We start from the raw sequence: 19740 nt of genomic DNA, 5'->3' as shown, positions 1-19740 counted from the left end.
TCCCTTCATCCATGGGCCAGAAAAACAAGACAGCATTCATAGGCTATTGCCTAAGTGCCCTGCTGCCCTCCTCAGTTCAAGGACACAATATACATATACATATACATACATACACACACACGTGTGTGTGTGTGTGTGTGTTTGAGTCTTTAGTGCAGACAGCCAAGCTAGTGTCCCACCAGCCCTGAGGCCTCTCTGCTCTTGAACTTAACAGTTCTCAGACTGGCCTTTGCTGCAGACTTGGGGGCCATGTCATTTACTCTCTGGGCCAGCCACTCTCTCCCCATCAAGCTGCTGAGGACTTTGGGAAAACTCAAATAGGCGCTGAGACAGAACCTCAAGGACCAGAGAAGGGCATTCAGTGCTAGCACGGGGAAGGGTGGCCCTTCTGTCAGATCACAGGAAACAATCACAGCTCCCGGGAGCTCTCATTTATTCTGTGTTGTGTCCTTCATAGGCTGCTATTGTGCTGGGGTTCCTGTGTCGGTAGTAAGGGCCCCAGTCAGCCTGTTCGTGAATGGTTCTCTGTTCTTCACTTTCAGGGAGGCCATAGCTGATGAGCGTCTCGTTTGAGGCTTGGGTGATGGTGATCTGTGGAATGGCACTTCTCTTCTTGCTCGACTTTTGTTTTGTATCAGGTTTGTCTAGAGGGAAGAAAACATCCATCCATTTAGTGGGTGTGTGGAAACTTCTTCCACACTGAAGATAAGGCCTGTCTTAGCTCCCAGTAACGGAAACAGATTCATGGCCAGTGGGAAAAACAAAACCAACTGCCTGATGGTTCGATTCCACCACTCAAACAGATTGACAGATTGGAGGGACAGCTGTGAGTGCTGGGTACACTCATGCAGGAAGAAACAGAGGAGACTACATTTCGCGAGCTGCAGGATACCTCCAGGTGATGAGTACAGGCCACTACATTCTTTTGAGTCTTTAATACAGACAAGCAAGGATCCCACCAACCCTGAGGTTAATTCTTGAAATTAACAGTCTTTTTTTTCTATACGGGGTTTCTCTGTCCCAAAACTGGTCTGTAGACCAGATTGTCCTCAAACTCACAGAGATCTGCCTGTGTCTGCCTCCCGAGTACTGGGATTAAAGGTGTGTGCCACCACTGCCTAGCAACAGATACTTCTAAGACTGGCATTGTCCTGAGACCTGGGGACATGTCATTTACTAACTTCCAAGTGCTTCCATCACACACCTTCATGAGCAAATGAACAGAGAGGACTTTAAATGCCCACCTGAGTCACAGTGTGAGCTGCCGCCTGATGACCTACCACTGCATAGCTGGCTATTCCCAACACACACGCTAGTCAGACCTTCAGGATCTCCAGATTTCCTGTCTGAACCAGCCACCCTCTCCCCATTGAGCTGCCTGGTCAGAAGTGAATCTACCTCTCAAGTTAGAGGGCTCAGGTGCCTAGTTTCCAAAGAATTCCAATTGGGAAAACCTTTCTGCTCAGAACTTTATGAATCAAAATGTTCTAGAAATAGGCATTCCTGATATTGTCCACATTTTCACAATGCTGAGGTTACAGGAAGTACATAAACCCCAAAAGGCCACAGAATATGTATGTTAAATACACAAAGAGGCCTGAAGGTGGTGGACACACGCTTTTAATCCCAGCACTCTGAAGGCAGAGGCAGGCACATCTCTGAGTTTGGGACTAGCTGGTCTACAGAGTAAGTTCCAGGACAGTTAGGACTGTTACACAGAGAAACCCTGTCTCGAAACCAACCAACCAACCAACCAAACAAACAAACAAATAAATGAACAAACAAAGTTGAGCCAAGCATGTTGATGCACACCTTTATTCCAAGAATAGCTCTTTGTCAGTTCAAGGCCGTCTTGATCTACATAGGAGTTCCAGGCCATCCAGGGATACAGAATGAGATCAAAATATTCACTGGTACAATGCATACCTAGAACATATGAGGCCCTGGTTTTAATCCTCAACTCCCACCACACAAAATCAGATAAACAAAAATAGCTGGGTGTGGTAGCAAATACCTTTAATCCTAGTACTTGGGAGGCAGGGGCAAGAGGATCTCTGTGAGTTCACGGACACCCTGGTCTAAATAGAGAGTTCCAGGCCAGCCAGGGAAACATAGTAATACCCTGCATCAATCAATCAACCAGTCAATATCATTGGACATGGAGAAGTCAGGCTGGTGCCTACCTGTAAACACTAATTATCCAGGTAAACACTAATCCAGCTACAAACTCTTTTTTTTTAAAGATTTACTTATTTATTATGTGTACAGTATTCTCAGTATTCTGTCTGCATGTATGCCTGCAGGCCAGAAGAGGGTTGTGAGCCACCATGTGGTTGCTGGGAATTGAACTCAGGACCTTTGGAAGAACAGCCAGTGCTCTTAACCGCTGAGCCATCTCTCCAGCCCCAGCTACAAACTCTTCAATCAACAATGGTAACCTGCATGTAAGATAAGCAAGTGCAATAGCAGCCCAAAGCTTGAGGGACTAACCAGCCAATATCTGATTGGATTTAAGGCCCACTCCATGAGATGGGGCTCCTCGTTGACACTGCTTAGGTGGCCAAGAGCATGAGACTGAATTGGCCAGGAATCTAGGGGCTGGAGTGTAGAGCCAAATACTATTGTTCTCCTAGAGGAACATAGCAATACAATTATTCTTTTTTTTTTTTTTTTTTTTTTTTTTTTTTTTTTTTTTTGGTTTTTCGAGACAGGGTTTCTCTGTGGCTTTGGAGCCTGTCCTGGAACTCAATACAATTATTCTTAACAAGTCTGCTGTACTCATTGCTCAGTGTCTTGCTCAGTCATCATTAGAAAAGCTTCCTCCTGCAGTAACTGGGAACTGTCCCCAGCTGGACAATGTACAGAGAGTGAGAGACCTTGCAACACTCAGTCCTAAATGGAATGTCTCCGTCAATTCCCTTTCCACAGGACTCAGGGAACCTCGCAAAAGAGGAGGCAAGAAGATTGCAAGGGTTCAGCGAGGCTGGGAGAAAACCAAAGAAATAAGGCCTTCTAAGCACAGAGAGAGCAATAAACAGATGGGTTCACAGAGGACGTGGCAGCATGCACAAGGCTAGCACTGGCCTGAGTTTGATGGGGCCCCAGGACTGAGAGGGGAAGGGGGATACAAGCCACATCCTTAACCCAGAAGCTCTCTCCAACTGATAACCGCTTGCAAGTGAGAAACTAGCTTTCTCCAACGGAGTCTCACTGGATATACAAACCACTCATAAGGCCAGGTCCCACGCCCAGCAATAGACAGTCAACACAAAATGGACCCAGCAGCATTTTTGGAGGTTCGTCGTCTCATAATGCTTTGCCTGGATAGTTTTTAAACAGACAACAACAAACCAACAACAAAAGCCTACAATTCCTTTGTATGTATTCTATGGTTTCCAGTTTGGTGTTTTTATGAGATTTCAGTGTGTAAATGTATGTGTGTATGTGTGTGTTTTTTCTTTCTTTTCTTCTTTCTTTCTTTCCTTCTTCTTCTTCTTCTTCTTCTCCTTCTTCTTCTTCTTCTTCTTCCTCCTCCTCCTCCTCCTCCTCCTCCTCTTCTTCCTCCTCCTCCTCCTCCTCCTCCTCCTCTTCTTCCTCCTCCTCCTCCTCCTCCTCCTCCTTTTCTTCTTTTCTTTGTTTTTTTTTGAGACAGGGTTTCTCTGTGTGGCCCTAGCTGTCCTGGAACTAGCTCTTGTAGACCAGGCTGGCCTTGAACTCACAGAGATCTGCCTGCCTCTGCCTCCCGAGTGCTGGGATTAAAGGCATGCGCCACTACTGCCTGGCTTATTTGTTTCTCTAACTTTTTCTTTGGCTCTTTTTCTTCTGTTTGTTTTGTCCTATTATGGTTTGCTTGTATTTATCTTACCTATTTTATTATTGTCTAGATGCCTGTTTGTATCCTAATGAGAAGAGAAAGAAAGGGTGTGGATTTGGGTGAGTGGAAATCTGGGAGGAGTTAGGGGAGGGGAAACCATAATCAGAAGATATTGTAGTAGAAAAATATTTTCGATAAAAAATAATTCAGGAAATAAATTAAACAAAACCAATATATGTAGGTCTAAATATTGCACATGCTTGCTTTTTGTGCTTCCAGAAATTTCATGTTCCTGCACCAGCCGTGGAGCAGAGGATGTTCTTTCAGCTGCCTTCTGTGCTGTACACACAGCCCTGGGCCCTACGCCTATCTGGGCTTCCCATCCTTTGTGTGACCAACTCCATTGGTTGAACATAGTTTATTTCTGATTTTATCTTTTTGTTCTCTCTCTCTCTCTCTCTCTCTCTCTCTCTCTCTCTCTCTCTCTCTCTCTCTCTCTTGTGTTACTTCTTTCTCATTTGCTATGACTAGTGCCTGACAACAGCTTAAGGGAGTGGTGTATTTTGTCTCCTAGTTTAAGAAGGGATACAGCCCATCATGTCTGCAGGTATGGCTTACTGAAAGAGGAGACAGTCATGCACTCAGTGCAGCCAATCGCATGGATACTGAGTTAACCTTATCTAGAAGAAACCTTCTCACATACATGTCCAGAAGTGTGTTTCCTAGGGTTATCTATTCTACCTGGTTTTGGAGACAAGGCCTTAACCATGTCACCCAGGCTGTCTAGAACTCAGGCTTCTCTTGCCTCCACCTCCTGAAAGCCGGGAATATAGACAAAACACTTGATTTAAGGTTCTTGCTATATGGTACCTGCACTGTTTTAACTTTTTGAGACAGTCTTACTATGTAGCAATAACTTGCCTAGAACTTGGCCTTGAACAACCTTCCTGCCTTTATTATTGGGATTACAGACATGCACCACCATGCCTGGAAGTCCTCAGTGTGTCTCTCTGGTGCTGGTCATACCACAGTGCCATCCTGAGCTACTTTTATTACTGCATAAAAATCACTTCAAGCCGGGCAGTGGTGGCGCACGCCTTTAATCCCAGCACTCGGGAGGCAGAGACAGGCGGATCTCTGAGTTTGAGGCCAGCCTGGTCTACAAGAGCTAGTTCCAGGACAGGCTCTAGAAACTACAGGGAAACCCTGTCTCAAAAAACCAAAAAAAAAAAAATCACTTCAAAGTTGGTGGTTTTTATCAGTGCCCATTCCTTCAGTCTTGGTGCCCCAGGAAGTCAGGCACAGCGTGGCTAGGATTCTGCTCAGAGCCTGAGTCTACATTCCATGGAGAGGTTTGATTAGGGTCAGGGTTACTTGTGGCTCCAATACTGAAGCCCCATTTCCCCTGATAGTATGGTCAGTGCTGGGCTTCCAGAGGCCCACAACCTCTGTCTGTGATGGGGGGGGGTATGAAATAGGTTCTGTTATATATCTTTATCTGGCTTCAAACTCATGGGGATCTTCCTGCTTTAGCATCTAGAATGCTGGAGTCACAGGTGTGCGCTATCACATTTTAGACTTTTTTTTGGGGGGGAGGGTTTCGAGACAGGGTTTCTCTGTAGCTTTGGAGCCTGTCCTGGAACTAGCTCTTGTAGACCAGGCTGGCCTCTAACTCACAGAGATCCGCCTGCCTCTGCCTCCCCAGGGCTGTGATTAAAGGTGTGTGCCATCACTGCCTGGTGCTTTTAACTTTTTTTTGACAGTCTCATTATGTGGCCTGAGTTGATGGCAAGCTTGAGATCTGTCTGTGTCAGCCTCTTGACTGTTGGGATTACAGGTGAGAGCCACTAAACTTGGCTGCAAATGATTTTTCACTGTTTGGTTTGAGTTTTATAGTGTTTATAATGTTTATAGTGTTTGGAGATTTTTTAATGGTATGTGTGTGTTTTTATGTGTGCATTTTGTTTTGTTTGAGACAGGGTCTCTATAGTCACAGCTGGCCTTGAACTCGAAGAGATTTCTCCTGCCTCAGCCTCCTAATTGCTGAGATTACAGGTGTTGTACCACCATGCCTATCTTGAGTAGATGTTGTTAAAGTGTAGACATATTCTTCAATATCATTTAGTGATGCCTTTCTTTCTTTCAAGGATTAGAATGATGCTCCTTATTGAGAAATAAAATTCAATTCGTTGAACTTATGATCCTCATATTTCTACTGCCCAAGTGGTGGGATTACAAGCACGCAGCACCAAGTAAGATCTGTACTGTACTGGTGATGGATCCCAGGGCAAGCATTCTACCAACTGATTTACATACCCGCTTCTACTTTATTATTTTTGTTTGTTTGTTTGTTTTCCAATACAAGTCCTCACTCTGTAGCTGGCCTGGAACAACTCACTATTTACACCAACCAGCCTGGCCAAAACTCACAATGATCCACCTGCCTCTGGCTCCTGAGTGTCAGGATTCAAAGTCACTACCAAGTTCCACCCCACCCCCACTTAAAAATTTTAAACATTTTATGTGTATGGTTATTTTGCCAGTGCAGTGTCTGCAGAAGCCAGAAAAGAGCCAGAGATCCCCCTGAACTGGAGTTAGAGACAGCTGTGAGCTGTCATACGGATGCTGGGATTCTCTGGAAGAGCAGCCAGTGCTCTTAACTGCTGAGCCATCTCTCAGCTTCTCCCAAGCCCCACGTTTTATATTCCCACTTACTCATGTGGAAATAACCTTTTTACAGCAGGGGGTTACACTCACATTCTCCTAGTGTAACTTGTATAACCCTGCCCTTTTCTGCTGGTGTTTAGAGTCAGTGTTATTGTGCACTCAACCCTCCTACTCCATGTATTCTCCCTATTTTCTATAATCCGTATGCATTTCTTATACTGGACTATAATAATTAGAATTATTTTTTTTATTCTTTTATTTTTAAAATATTCATATATTCAGATAGTTGCAGAAGCAGCAAGAACTGGTCCCATGCTCCCTTTGACCAGTTTCTCCCGTGGCAGCATCTCATGTTATTACAGTTCGACACCAGAATTAACCTTAATATAGCGAGCATACAGAGATATGCTCATCCAAACACATGTAAAACTCCATCTGATAGGACATAAGACTCTTCCACGACAGAGACTCCCTCCTGATGTCCTTTGGGTCACACCTTGTTCTTTTACCCCAACACCTGGCAACCAACTCAGTTCTCCATCTTTATAACTTTGTCATCTGGACAGTATTCCGAAGAGAGAAGTAGTCATGTAACAGAAGGTGAAACTTTTGGGGTTGACACTTTCTCCTCACCATATTTCGGTTTTGTTTTTCATGGTGCTGGAGATGGAATCCAGGGCCTTCAGCATGCTAGGCAACTGCTCTGCCATTGAGCTAGACTCCAGTCCAGAATCAATTCTTTATTATTATTATTATTATATTATTATTATTATTATTATTATTATTATTATCTGATATCCAAACGGACTCATAAGATGACCTAGCTCAGATCTACAAATTGCCTTTGGTTCATGACAATCCCCTCCTTTTCTTTTTAAATTTTCAAAGTATATGTGTGTATCAGATTATGGATTTGTGCATGAATGCAGTGCCCACATAGGCCAGAAGAGGGTTCAGGTCTCTTAGAACTGAAATTAAAGGCAGCTGTGAGCCACCCAATATGGGTGCTCAGAACTGAACTCAGGTCTTCTGGAATAGCAATGCAAAATCTTAACCACTAAGCCATGTGTTCAACTCCTTTGATGTCTTTGCTTGCTGAAGAAATTGTATCATTTAAGGGCACAGAACTTTCAACATTCTAGAATAGGCAGTTTATAAACTTGTAGTGTGCTAATCTCTTTGTGTATATTTGTGGACTTTTCAAAGTAAAAATATCTTAAGCATACAGCTACAATATGTAAGGATAACACACCCCATCTACCAGTTGCCACAGGGTCTTAGTGTGTACCTCAAGCTGCTTGGAATGTATGTCCCTCCTGCCTGGGCCTTCTGAGTCCTGGGATTACAGGAGAGCTCTATTACTCATGCATCCCTTGGTCCATCTGCTACTGCTGTAAACAACTAACTCCAAACCTCAGCGGCTTACAACAACCACTTTCTCACTGTCGTGGGCCAGGAACTCAGGACAGGCTTGTCTAGCTAGTTCCCACTTGTGGCCCCAGGAGTAGGTGCAGTGGTGCTTTCTGGGCTGGGTTCTCTGAAGACTTAACTGGCACGCAGGTGCTGCTGGCAGCGATGGGCTGTGAGGCCTCAAAGGCCAGACCCTAGAATACCTAATGTTCACTCAAAGGTCCAGCCCAGGGCTACAAGGGCACAGACACCAGGATGCCTAGCGACGGTTCATCTCAGAGCCTCAGATTGAACAATCATGTGTCAGTTTTGCTTTGTGTTTTGTCTGCATGTATGTGTGCCGTATGCACGTGTACCATGTACATGTATGTATGTGTGTGCACCATGTGTGTGCACCATGTGCATGCATGTGTGTATACAGTGTTCATGTATGTATGTGTGCTGTGTGCATATCTGGTGCTCACAGAAGTCAGAAGAAAGAATCAGCTCCCCTCAAATTTGAGTTACAAATGGGTGTTGGGAGCTGAACCTAAGTCCCCTTGCAAGAGCAGAAGTGCTCTTAACTGCTGAGCCAACATTCTAGCCCCAATTTTATTTTGGGACAAAATATCATATAGACCAGGGTGGACTTGAACACTTTATGTTATGACAGATTCCCTTGAACCCAGGCTCCTCCTGCCTCATGTGTTAGATTATATGCACTTGCTACCACACCTGCTTGTCTGTAGTCCTGGGGAAGGAAGCCAGGCCTGTGTGCTTTGGGCAAGGTAGACAACCAACTGAGCAATATCCTTAGTCCTCCCCCTTTTTGAAAACACAGACTTTCACAATCCTGCCCAAGTCTGGGCTTCCATGATCCTCCTGCCTCGGTCTCCTGAGTAGCTCGCACTACAACCCCATGCCTAACCTACTGACAGTTTTACAATCATTTCCAAATGAACACAACAGCTCATGCCTGGAACCCCAGGACCTGGGGAGCCGAAGCAAAATGGCCATGGTGAGTTCAAGGCATCTTATAGAAAGGAAGTCATAATGTTTATGGACATTTACATCTGACATCATGTTTTGAGGGTCCCTCCAGGGTCGCATGGATGAGTGGCCTGTTCCTTGTGACTGCTGAGCTTGCTCTGTCATCTTTCCTTCATGGCCACCTGCTTTTCCTCCAGAGGTGACGCTGTGTGACAGGTGACACTGGTGGCTTCCAAATGCGTAGTTCCTTGTTGGCCCAGCTTGTCTCTTCTGATCCCTTAACTCTCTCCCAGCACTTCATAATTTGCAGAGCTGAACCCGTCTTAGAGAGGCTGGGGAGGTGAAGCCTACCTCAGCAAGACTACCCCGCCAATAGCAAAGCAAGGTCTAAAGTCTCTCTTGAGAGTCAGTGTAATCTTGTGTTCCTACGGTACCTGCAGCACTGTGAAGGAAGCCATTCCTGACACTGAAGATGGCACACTGGAACATGAAGGGTCCTTGGCGCCAAAGCCATGCTGACGGGTAAACACGGTGGATGCCGTCTCTGATCCTTCTTTGGCAGGACATCAAACCACTTGGTGATAAAATCTTGTTAGTTGGCTTTTCTGTACTTAGCTAAAAGCACCATGAGGGGCAGGAATGTCTTAAACCTCCACCTAGGCATGCAGCCTTTGCTGGAGCCCTTTTATGAGGGCTCCTAAGTTTCAAGGCCAGACTTCTTTCAGTCACAGCACCTGAATTCCAAACTGCCTCCAGCTGGATAGCACCTCTGTCTGAACCACCAAGCACTGTTCCTGCCCGTGCTCTCTCTCACCTGACTCTTGACCCAGCCCATCTTCCCCTGCATCTCATCAGAGCGTAGGTTCTATGCTTTCTACCTCCAATCTTTCCGAATATCTATGACCACTGCTTCTCTGGTTCCCAGCAACGAGCGTGGGGCAGGTCCCCCTAGTGTTCTGTTTCTCATCCTGGCCTTCATTCTGGAAGCAAAAAGACCTTCCCAGTGCATACAGTTCCTAAACCTTCCTTGCCTTTAACACTTAACAGATCTACCTCCAACAATCTGTATTTAGGCTTTGACCTGGTTTTGTGTTCTCTTCGCTACCAATTCCACACTGAAGGTATGGTCACATTGTTCAGCTAGCTATAAAATGAATAAAAACACCAAACCGTTTGCTACAAGGTAAAGTGAAATTAACAGCAAACTCACTTTCTGGTATCTGCCAAATGCTATGCTTGGGTCTGTATGAAAAGAAACACTTTTGCCGGGCGGTGGTGGCACACGCCTTTAATCCCAGCACTCGGGAGGCAGAGGCAGGCGGATCTCTGTGAGTTCGAGACCAGCCTGGTCTACAAGAGCTAGTTCCAGGATAGGCTTCAAAGCTACAGAGAAACCCTGTCTCGAAAAACCAAAAAAAAAAAAAAAAAAAAAAAAGAAAGAAAAGAAAAGAAATACTTTTGTCCCAGCCATGATCCTTTTGTCCTCATAAGCCCTCCCACCTTTGTGCCAGGCTGAAGGAGACCAAGCCCTCTTCACACTCCAGCCTGGGCAATTACCTAATGTTCTGCTCAAAGCTGTAACATGTGGAAGGGATCACAGTGGAACCAGAGGTCACCCAACCCTCCTGGGGGACATTGTATGGATCATTCAAAAAATTTCTTCTTAAATTTTCTTTTTCCTTCTGAAACGGTCTCTGTATACATTGGATGCCCTTGGAATCCCTGTCCTTGCCTAGAATGGACTCAAGGTAACAAGCTTAGCTGTGCTCTTGTTTACCTGACTGCACCAAGAATCCTGAATCACTAGAGTCTTAGAAATGGGCCCCATCCCAGATGCCTTGATGAGGCAGGTCTCTTCGGGTCTCCTACCTTCAGAGGAAGAGGATGGCTTTGAGTGCTTGGACGTCCCTGCCGCGAACGGCAGGCTGTCGGCAGGTTGATTCAAGGCTTCCTTGACAGGCTGCTTGGACTCCTTTTCCATTACTTTCTCCTTAGGTTTTGCAACAAAATTGGTAGTGACCGTCTTTTGCTCCTCAACTGAAATACACGGATAATCAGTTAGACCTACAACCCAAGGATGCCTGCTCGGAGGGCGGGCCTGGTCACCAGGCGGCGCCCTTTACCTGTCTTCTCTCTGGGTTTGCTTTTGGACTGGCCCATAGGTGACCCCGCCGCCCCTGCCAGGGGGCCTTGAGGCCCAGTAACCCTAGCGACTCACAAACCAACACGCCCCTTTGGGCGTTCATTACCATGGCAACCGCGTGCTGTAGGAGACGTGCCAAAGCTCCACCCAAGGACCGGCGCCGTCTTCTCGCGAGAGCCGGCCGCGCGACCGGAAACGCAAGCGACCCCGGAAGTCCTCCCGGGCACAGCTGGTCCGTAAGATCTCGTCCCCTTCGCCGCTCAGAGGGGTTCACTACCTGATTGGCCATGGACGGTAAGGGACCGTCACCTACTTTGGGTTCGGAGCTGGATTCTGCGGACTCCCCGGCCTCAGCCCCATAACCCAAGAGGACCTGTCCCCGGCCTCAGCCCCAGACCCCGCCCCTGGGCCTGGGATCCACTCGTCTCGACCCTACATCCCGACCAGGACCCGCCTCTTGCTTTAGGTCCAAACACCGATTAGGACTGGGCCTGACTCCGGCTTATCGACCAGAACCGGTTTCGGTTCCTGAGCCTTTACATCCTAGCTGAAACCCTCTCCTGGTTCCATCCCACGGACCAACAGGAGCTACCTCGGGTTCTTGACACCAGACCCCAGCCAGGAACTATCCCTGGATCTCGTTCCTTACCCAGATCTCTTCAGGCCTGGACCCCAAACCCTGGACCGAAAACCCGAATTTTATCCAAATGACCTCAGATCCAGGCCCTTCTAGCCATCCTTCCTGTTTGTTTTGTTTCTGCCTTGGGGACTCTGGACTGTCCAGGGAGCAGAAAAGGTGCTGGTTGCATATTTTGACCCCAGAGACATAGGAATAATTCAGATACAAAGGACTTCAAGTACCAAGCGGTAGGATGTGGGTTCCGTCCTAGTGGCTCCATTTAATAGGAGCTACATGTCCTATTCTGCCCTTACCCTGTAACAGGATGGGAGGGAGACATCCCAGCCACCCCTAGAAGTAGCTTCACTTCCATCTGTCAGTGTTCTGACCTCTAGACTTCTGAAGAACTCCTGAGTGGACTTTACAGGTTTTATGGGCTGGTGTGATAGAGTTTGTGTTTGTATGAGACAGGGTCTCCCTATGTCGCCTTGGCTGGCCTGCAGGTGACTGCATAGACCAGACTGGTCTTGAACTCAGAGGTTTTGCCTGTCTCTGCCTCCCCAGTGCTGGCAATGAAGTTGTGCAGAGCCATAATGAAGTTTTTAGAAACTGTTTTCTGAAACGCAGAAAGCTGTGTGGTTGTCATGGAGGAAACACATAAGAATTCTTTACTGTGTTCCTTGGACAGAAGATGTAGCGCCCCAGGTGTCTCAGCAAAAAAAAGAATTTTTGCGTCCCAGTTCGCCGTGCTCCAATGAGGGAATTTTCCTGAAGCTCACATAAGGTTCCTCCAGTCCCACTGGAGTCAAGATGAACATACAGGCTGAGATGGGAGAGATATGGCTAGGGTGCTAAAGCTAGTGAGAGAACTGTGCCACGCTTGGGAGACACTGTCACCGTGTCAGGCGACTTTTGTTTCCGAGAGTACCAGTCAACTGTGGCAGTTCTGGCCATAGCTAGTGCCCGCACTGAGTGGTGGTAGGTGGGTAGGTGCACAGTTGGCTATGCCCAGGCAGGTCTCTGCTGGGCCTTGTTTTGCATTTACAGACCATCAGTGCCTTCTTTTGGAGCGGTAGGGTCAGCCGTTTCAGGAATCAAATTCCACAGCATTCTGCAGAGTGGCTCGCTCACAACTGCAATGCTAGTTCTTAGGCGCTAGAGACAGAAGGATCCCCACTTTTGACTGCCTAGGGAGTTTGAGGTGAAATCCTGTCTCAAAACATCAAAAATAAATAAGAAATTGTGTTTACCTGTCTCAAGTTTGTGAATTAATAGCAGGTTTGGTTAGCAATTAATTTTTAAAAATACATTTAAATTCCCTCCTTGGCTTACTATGGGTAAAGGGACAATGGGCTGGGCCTGATGCTGTGGCTTAGAAATGACATTTGTCGCCAGACGGTGGTGACGCATTCCTTTAATCCCAGCACTCAGGAGGCAGAGGCAGGCAGATCTCTGTGAGTTCAAGGCCACCCTGGTCTACAAGAGCTAGTTCCAGGACAGCTCCGAAGCCACAGAGAAACCCTGTTCACCTGTCATGATGACCTAAGGCTCACTACCTCACCAGTTTTATCTACTTGTCTCTGGTACGATTAAAGAAAGGAAATGCCAAACCAACTGCTGCGGGCTGGAGAGATGGTTCAGCCCTAGGAGCACTGGCTGCTCTTGCAGAGGTCCTGAGTTCAATTCCCAGCAACCACATGATGGCTCACAATCATTTGAAGTGGGATCTGATGCCCTCTTCTGGCAGAAAGTTGTACATGCAGACAGAGCACTCAAAAAAAAAAAAAAAAAAAAGATATCTTTTTTAAAAACGCCAGTAAAGGCATTACAAAGAACAGCTGTTAAGTGCTAAAGACTAAGTTTAGTAGTAAAGGCAAAGAATCCCATGTGTCTTTTGTAAAGCTGAAAGAAATGTAAGCCACCATCTCCATTCTGACCATGGCCAAGAGCTGCATTTTGAGATAAACTGGTGACATTCTTGTGTTCCTGAAAACAAGTTTAGTGAGGGTCTTTGTTGTTTTGGAGCCCCTGTTTAACATGGATCTACTTTCTGACTCCATTGCTGGGCCTTCCAAATGCCCCAGGCAAATCCCATCCTTGTCTGTCTCCTGTGGGCCAGCTCCTAGCATCTGCAAGGATCTCACTGAGTCTGCTTTCTTGATAGATGTGCTACTTGCTACATTTTTTAAAATGTATTTTTTTTCTGTCTTTGCAGATACCCTGTTCCAGTTGAAGGTTTGTACAAGACTACCATTCTTCAGTCCTGTCCTGGCAAACAAGGAAAGAATTACAGCAGCACTTGGAACCCAGACACCTAGAGTCATGGGCAGATTATCATGGTTGAATGACTGCCCTACAGGGCTCAGACTGCTGCCCAGAGCCAAGATCATTCTTTGATTTTGGCTAAGTAGGAATAGATCACTTAGACTTGTCCATGAAGACTGAGTGTGTTATCTTTAAGAAACACATCTGGGGTGATAAGCACATGCCTTGGTGTTTTCCTAAGCATTTAAAACCACATGCTGAAATTTAAACACTTGGAGAGTTTTATAGGCAACTGAATCTGCCTCCGACCGGGGAGATACTTGGACTTAACTAATAATCCATGGCATGTTTCTGCCACTTTTAAATGCCTTACAAACAATGATCAGGTTTAACTTTATCCTGTTTATTTTTCTCTCTGACTCCAAGGGTCTGGGCACGAGTGAGGTTACAGAGCTGCTGAACATGGCTCTGCTAGTCTGTCACACTGAGGCCGTCGGGTAGGGTAGTGGTCTGATGCCGAAAAGGGGGGCAGTGTTCGGCCTCGTTTACTAGTGGCCAGGACCTGGTCTCCAGCCCTTGGAATATGTGGCCAGAGGGGTGGGTATGACATCACTTTCTCTTGTTGGCAAAGAACTGAGGAAGCTGTATATGCAGAATTCTCTAAAGATAGCATTCAAGATTCACTACTTGGATAGCCTGGAGAAGGTTCCCAGGTGACTTTCTGTGAGTTCAAAGTCTTTCATAAGCAGGGGCAGCATTGGTGAGAGTTTCCTTGCCGGCCTTCCACTCTAGAAGAGAATATGGGTTGGGGTGTTCTTAGATGATGGACATTTTAGGACGCCCACTGTAGCCGCCTCCTTGCTCACTGGGGGAAGGGGATTTTTCCTGATGCTATTAAAGTCTCCCACAGCCCACAGGCGTCATCACGACTTAGGTTTTGATGCTTTGTGCCTCATCCCTGGATAAAGGATGGGCAGAGGCAGGAGGTACAGGGAGTAGGGCCTAGAGGGTGAGATCCACCTGCGAATCTCAGGATGTCGTCCTTTCCACTCAGTTCACAGCGAAGCAGCTAGAGAAACTGGCCAAAAAGGCAGAGAAGGACTCCAAGGCTGAGCAGGCCAAGGTGAAGAAGGTATGTAACCTTTCTGGTTTGGGTTCTTCTTCCCCAATCCCCTTTATTTTATTTTACTTTATTTATGTTATTTTTGAGATTGAGTACTATGGCCCAGGTTGACCTGGAAGTCACTCTGTGTCCCAGTTAACACCAAACTTGAGTGTTCCTACTTCAGCCTGACGATTGGGAGGATTTCAGGTGGGAACCAGCACAGCCAGCTTTGTTTCCCTTTGTGTTGCTGTAATGTCTCCTTTTTGTGCAAGACACTTCCTACATTGTGATATAACCTCACTGATTTCAAAGTATTGATTCATTGGCTTTCATACCTGAGACAGGCGAGCCTGAGGGAAGGGCAGTAGGTCTCCTCCTCCCCTCCCACAGTGGTGTCCAGTGCAGAACATCTATGTGGACTCCACTCCTTCCTTCTTCCTCCATGTGTAGCCTTCTTGCTGTTCCTGCAGAAGAATCCCTGGAGAATCGGGATCTGGGCAGTGGCATTGGTACTGGGGGTGGGGCTCCAAAGGTTGGGCATGGAGTAAGTTCACTAGGGTTTTTGCAGGAAGTGGCCCTCTGCCTAAAGATAGACAGAGCAGAAGGTGAAGTAGCATGACTGTCCTCAGAACAGACCTTCAGCTAAGTCTTGTGCAGCTCTTTAGTGTTGCTTCAAGGCAGAGTAGCTCTAAGGCTATGGCTATGGCTCACACATTTTTGAGGTTTATACCTGGGTAAGATGGAAAGCTGCCTACACTCCCTATGGAAAACCTTACCCTGGAGGGATACACAAGCTTTCTTAGAGGAGGTCCTCCAGGTACATTTCCCTGTGAATCGTAGGCCCTTCAGCAGAAAAATGTGGAGTGTGCCCGGGTGTACGCTGAAAATGCCATCCGCAAGAAGAATGAAGGTGTGAACTGGCTCCGGATGGCGTCCCGTGTGGATGCGGTGGCATCCAAGGTACAGACAGCTGTGACCATGAAGGGGGTAAGTGCTTGACCGTGGTGCCATGTGGCCAGCATGTGTTGTAGGGTACAGTGAGCAGAGGGAACTCTGTCTTTGTCCCTAATTCTCTTCTATCCCAGGTGACCAAGAATATGGCACAGGTAACCAAAGCTCTGGACAAGGCGCTGAGTGCCATGGATCTTCAAAAGGTGTCTGCAGTGATGGACAGGTTTGAACAGCAGGTCCAGAACCTGGATGTACACACATCGGTAGGTGGCCATTGCAGTATGGCTGGACAGTGGGTCAGGGTGGCTGGACACAGGAAGGCCTTGGAGAAGGAAGTGCATGGGACACTGCCCTTTCTGGGGAGGCACACATGGTGTAGACAAGCACACAGAAATAGGGAAGGGTGGGTCACAGAACCAGGTGAACCCAGAGGCGGGACTACCTGGATATGGGACAGGAAGGTCCAAGGGAGCCAGGAACATCTTCCTAGAGAGACCCCTGTGAGAAACAAGCAGTGTGTTTGGGAGTGGGTGGGGAGTGAGCAAGAACCACATTGGGGGTTAGGGAGAAGGCTTAGCAGGTGAAGTGTTACTTGAGTTACCTGAGGGCATAAGTTTGGGTTCTTGGCAACCACATGAAAGCTGGGTGTGTAGGGGTCTTAGTGCTGGGGCCAAATACAGATGAATTCCTCGGCTTTGCCACCCAACCAACCTGGCTGAAACAGTGAACACTAGGTTCAGTGAGACACCTTGTAGGTCACAGTATCGAGAAGACAGTTGATGTTAGCCTCTGGCCTTCACATGAGCCCACACATGTATGCATGTGTACACCACACATATCCACAACAGAGCAATTGCAGTGTGCATCGTGGTACTATGGCCATACTGCCCAAAATGAACCTCTCTTTAGGTAATGGAGGATTCTATGAGCTCTGCCACCACGCTGACCACACCTCAGGAGCAGGTCGACAGCCTCATTGTGCAGATCGCTGAAGAAAATGGCCTAGAGGTCTTAGACCAGCTCAGCCAGCTTCCAGAGGGTGCCTCTGCTGTGGGCGAAAGCTCTGTGCGCAGCCAGGAGGACCAGCTGTCTCGAAGGTAGGACTGCCTCGGTGAATGTTATAATACTTGGGGCCATGTTGGGGACCCTAAGGACTTTGTGGGCTGGAACCCCGTCATACAAAGACCCATCACATTTGATGGGACTGTTGGGAAGGCGGAGGGAAGACCTCTGTCTCAGCTTGGACAGTTCCCCATTGCATCGGAATGCTGCAGTCAGTCCCCTGTAGCCAGCAGTTGGTACCAGATTTGTGTTTACAGATTTAACTACACACAGCTCATTGTAGAAGTTGTCACAGTGTGTAGTGATCTCTGGCATATTTCCACACATTATCCCAGGAAAACTTTGGAAACCTCACTTCTGGGTTCATGTCTAGTGCTTGTACACAGTATTTCAATTCCAAGTTTTCAATTCCTCTGCCCTTTGTCTCCCCGCCCCCCTTTTTTTTTTATTAGACAGGGTTTCTCTGTGTAGCTCTGTCTGACCTGGAAGTCACTCTGTAGACCAGGTTGGATTTGAAATTCACAGAGATCCGCCTGCCTCTGCCTCCCAAATGCTGGGATTAAAGGTGTGCACCACCACTGCCTGCCATGTCTTTGCCTTTCTTACCAGAATCCTTTTGGTTGTTTTCCAGGTTGGCTGCCCTGAGGAATTAGCATGCCCTCGGCAGGTGTTGCCTCCCTTCTCCTAGGATGTACTGGAGGCTTCTGCTCCACTCTGCACTCAACTTTCTCCAACCCTTCATAGCTGCCTCGGCTCTTTCCCAACCTGCCAGGCTGGGCGCCTTAGAACTGAGCCTTAGGTTGGGCAGTGGGCTTCTGTCCTGATCCTGAATTTGCACAAGTGTGGAGGTGATTCATGTGACTTTGTGGGCCACAGCTGGAAGATGGCAAGCTCTGTGTTGTGCTCTGCCTATGTGGAGTTGACAGGGTTTGTTCAGCGGATGTGTGAACTTCAGCCCAGTGCTTCAGGGCCTTCAGTTTCCAGTGAACACACACCTGCTGCTTGCTGTGGCCTGTGAAGATCAGAGCCAGTCCTTGCCAGGTAGTTCCTGGGAGCCTCTCCCTGACCCCTGCAGACAGGAAATCCTGTTGTGTGACAGCCCCAAGTAGGTTCCTGTGGCCTTTTTTGTACCAGAGATGTCCATTGCCACCAACACTGGCTGGGGCCCTTATAGGTCGCCCCCTCCTCCATGTTTCCAGTGTGCTCCTTGGCTGCCACTGCCAGATGGCTGAGTTGGCCAGGGCTTTCCTTCCCTCAGCTCCCTTCCCAGCCCACAGAACTGGCATCCGATCTCAAGTCCAGGTGTCTCCTCCTGAGAGATACTTACCCTTCCTCAGCAGCTGCCTCTGGAAAAGCCACTTGGGCTACTTGGGCTGCACGGTCTGTGTGATGGCACCAGGCCTCCAAATTACAGACTTTCAGGCCTTTTAAAGCTGCTCACTCTTGAATGTGAGGTCCCTGACTCTTCTGTCCATTTAGATACAGGCTGCTGCCCTTCTGCCTTCTCCAGGGGAAAGTCAGGGTGGCTGACAAGGGAAACCGGGACAGTTACCTCTGGCTGTGGTCAGCTCTAGTACACCCTTTTGTAGTGGGAAGCTGGCAGGGAGAGGGCAGTGAGAAAGCCTGGGGCGGCCCTAGGCTGCGGGCACAGGCCGCTGCTGTATTTTCTCTCTCCTGAAGTTTACTCCTGTTCTTAAACCTCCTGGTGATTTTGTTCCTTTGCCAAAGTGGAAAGCACACAGCAGAAGGGGTGTGTTTGTCCAGCCCTCGTCACAGGCTAAGCAGCGCAGTACTGCTTAGGTTACACTCAAGCTTGGATACCTCACCTGGACTTGCTGTGTTTGTTTCTTTCTGTTCTGCATTTCGGGGTCCTCGGTGTTCCACATTACAAAGCTTGTGTTGGGGGCGGGGACCAAGAACAGTCTAACCATGGGCCTCCCAGGCTTCCTGAAATCAACCTGCGTGACAGGTGTTGAGAGTAACTGCATTCTCTCGGAACAACTTGTGAGCTCCCTGAGTCCTGGATGCTGCAGGATTTTTGGAACACTAGTAGATTTTGAGATGCTGGGCTGGGTTCATCCAAATGGGTGTATCTGCCTTTAAAATGCTGTTGTAAATAAATAAATTAATTGTTGGAGAATTTCTCAAGATTTGCTTTGCTGTCCTGGGTGGGGCTGATGAACTGTGGGTTAGAACCTATGTGGATTATCCAGTGCCCCACCTCAGGATGAATTCAGAAATGGGGAGGGGGATGGTGTCCCAGGAGGCCTGGTTCCATGGGCAGATTGGGGAGGCATGGGTGGATGAAGATTCTCAGGCCACATATAGTAGTGGAATCAGAATCAAGTTTAAGATTTATTTTAAAGTATTCATAGAAAGGTTATTGTTTGAGAAGTTCCCTTTTGGCTTCTGAGCCCCCTGAACCTGCTGTCTTAGGTCTCAGCACATCCGGCTTCCCAGCTTCCCCTTCACTGCAGGGTCCACAGACTCCTTTTGGCTTTTCTGCCTTGGCATCCAGTCACCCCCGATTCATTTTAGAGAGGAACCATGCTTAGGAACTGACTGGGGGCCTGGAGGATGACTCCTGAGTGCATGCTATCTGAGCATGAACATATGAGTTTGCATTCCCAGATGTCAGGCTTGAGCTGGGCCATGGCAGTGCATGCCTTTGATCCCACTTGGCAGGCAGAGGAAGGTAAATCTCTGAGTTAGAGGCCAGCCTGATTCATAGAGTG

At 47.6% G+C, this 19740-nt stretch overlaps 2 protein-coding genes across 2 annotated transcripts; one reads left to right on the top strand and one right to left on the bottom strand.

The window, feature by feature from the left end:
- Positions 1–432: 432 nt before the first annotated feature.
- On the bottom strand, positions 433–11386 carry Spata33 (spermatogenesis associated 33). Its single transcript, XM_038313260.1, has 3 exons — positions 10984–11386; positions 10730–10897; positions 433–644 (listed from the first exon to the last, which is right to left on the bottom strand). Exons 1-3 carry the CDS (start codon positions 11018–11020, stop codon positions 433–435), a joined length of 417 nt encoding a protein of 138 aa, XP_038169188.1. The 5' UTR covers positions 11021–11386.
- On the top strand, positions 11183–19145 carry Chmp1a (charged multivesicular body protein 1A). Its single transcript, XM_038313259.2, has 7 exons — positions 11183–11297; positions 13838–13857; positions 14942–15019; positions 15833–15979; positions 16078–16206; positions 16853–17040; positions 17637–19145. The coding sequence occupies exons 1-7, from the start codon at positions 11291–11293 to the stop codon at positions 17656–17658; spliced, it is 591 nt and encodes a 196-aa protein (XP_038169187.1). The 5' UTR covers positions 11183–11290; the 3' UTR covers positions 17659–19145.
- The last annotated feature ends 595 nt before the right edge of the window (positions 19146–19740 follow it).

This window comes from Arvicola amphibius, chromosome 15, assembly GCF_903992535.2.
Source record: "Arvicola amphibius chromosome 15, mArvAmp1.2, whole genome shotgun sequence".
Taxonomy (NCBI): Eukaryota; Metazoa; Chordata; class Mammalia; order Rodentia; family Cricetidae; genus Arvicola; species Arvicola amphibius.
This window is presented reverse-complemented; position numbering and strand designations above follow the sequence as displayed.

Excerpts from the sequence above, each read along its gene's own strand:
- Spata33 (XM_038313260.1), bottom strand. The coding sequence starts at position 11,020 with ATGGGCCAGTCCAAAAGCAAACCCAGAGAGAAGACAG. Across the intron at positions 10,898-10,983 it reads CAAACCCAGAGAGAAGACAG|TTGAGGAGCAAAAGACGGTC; the intron begins GTAAAGGGCGCC and ends CGTGTATTTCAG. Across the intron at positions 645-10,729 it reads GCCATCCTCTTCCTCTGAAG|ACAAACCTGATACAAAACAA; the intron begins GTAGGAGACCCG and ends TCTTCCCTCTAG.
- Chmp1a (XM_038313259.2), top strand. Across the intron at positions 15,980-16,077 it reads CAGCTGTGACCATGAAGGGG|GTGACCAAGAATATGGCACA; the intron begins GTAAGTGCTTGA and ends CTTCTATCCCAG. Across the intron at positions 17,041-17,636 it reads GAGGACCAGCTGTCTCGAAG|GTTGGCTGCCCTGAGGAATT; the intron begins GTAGGACTGCCT and ends GTTGTTTTCCAG.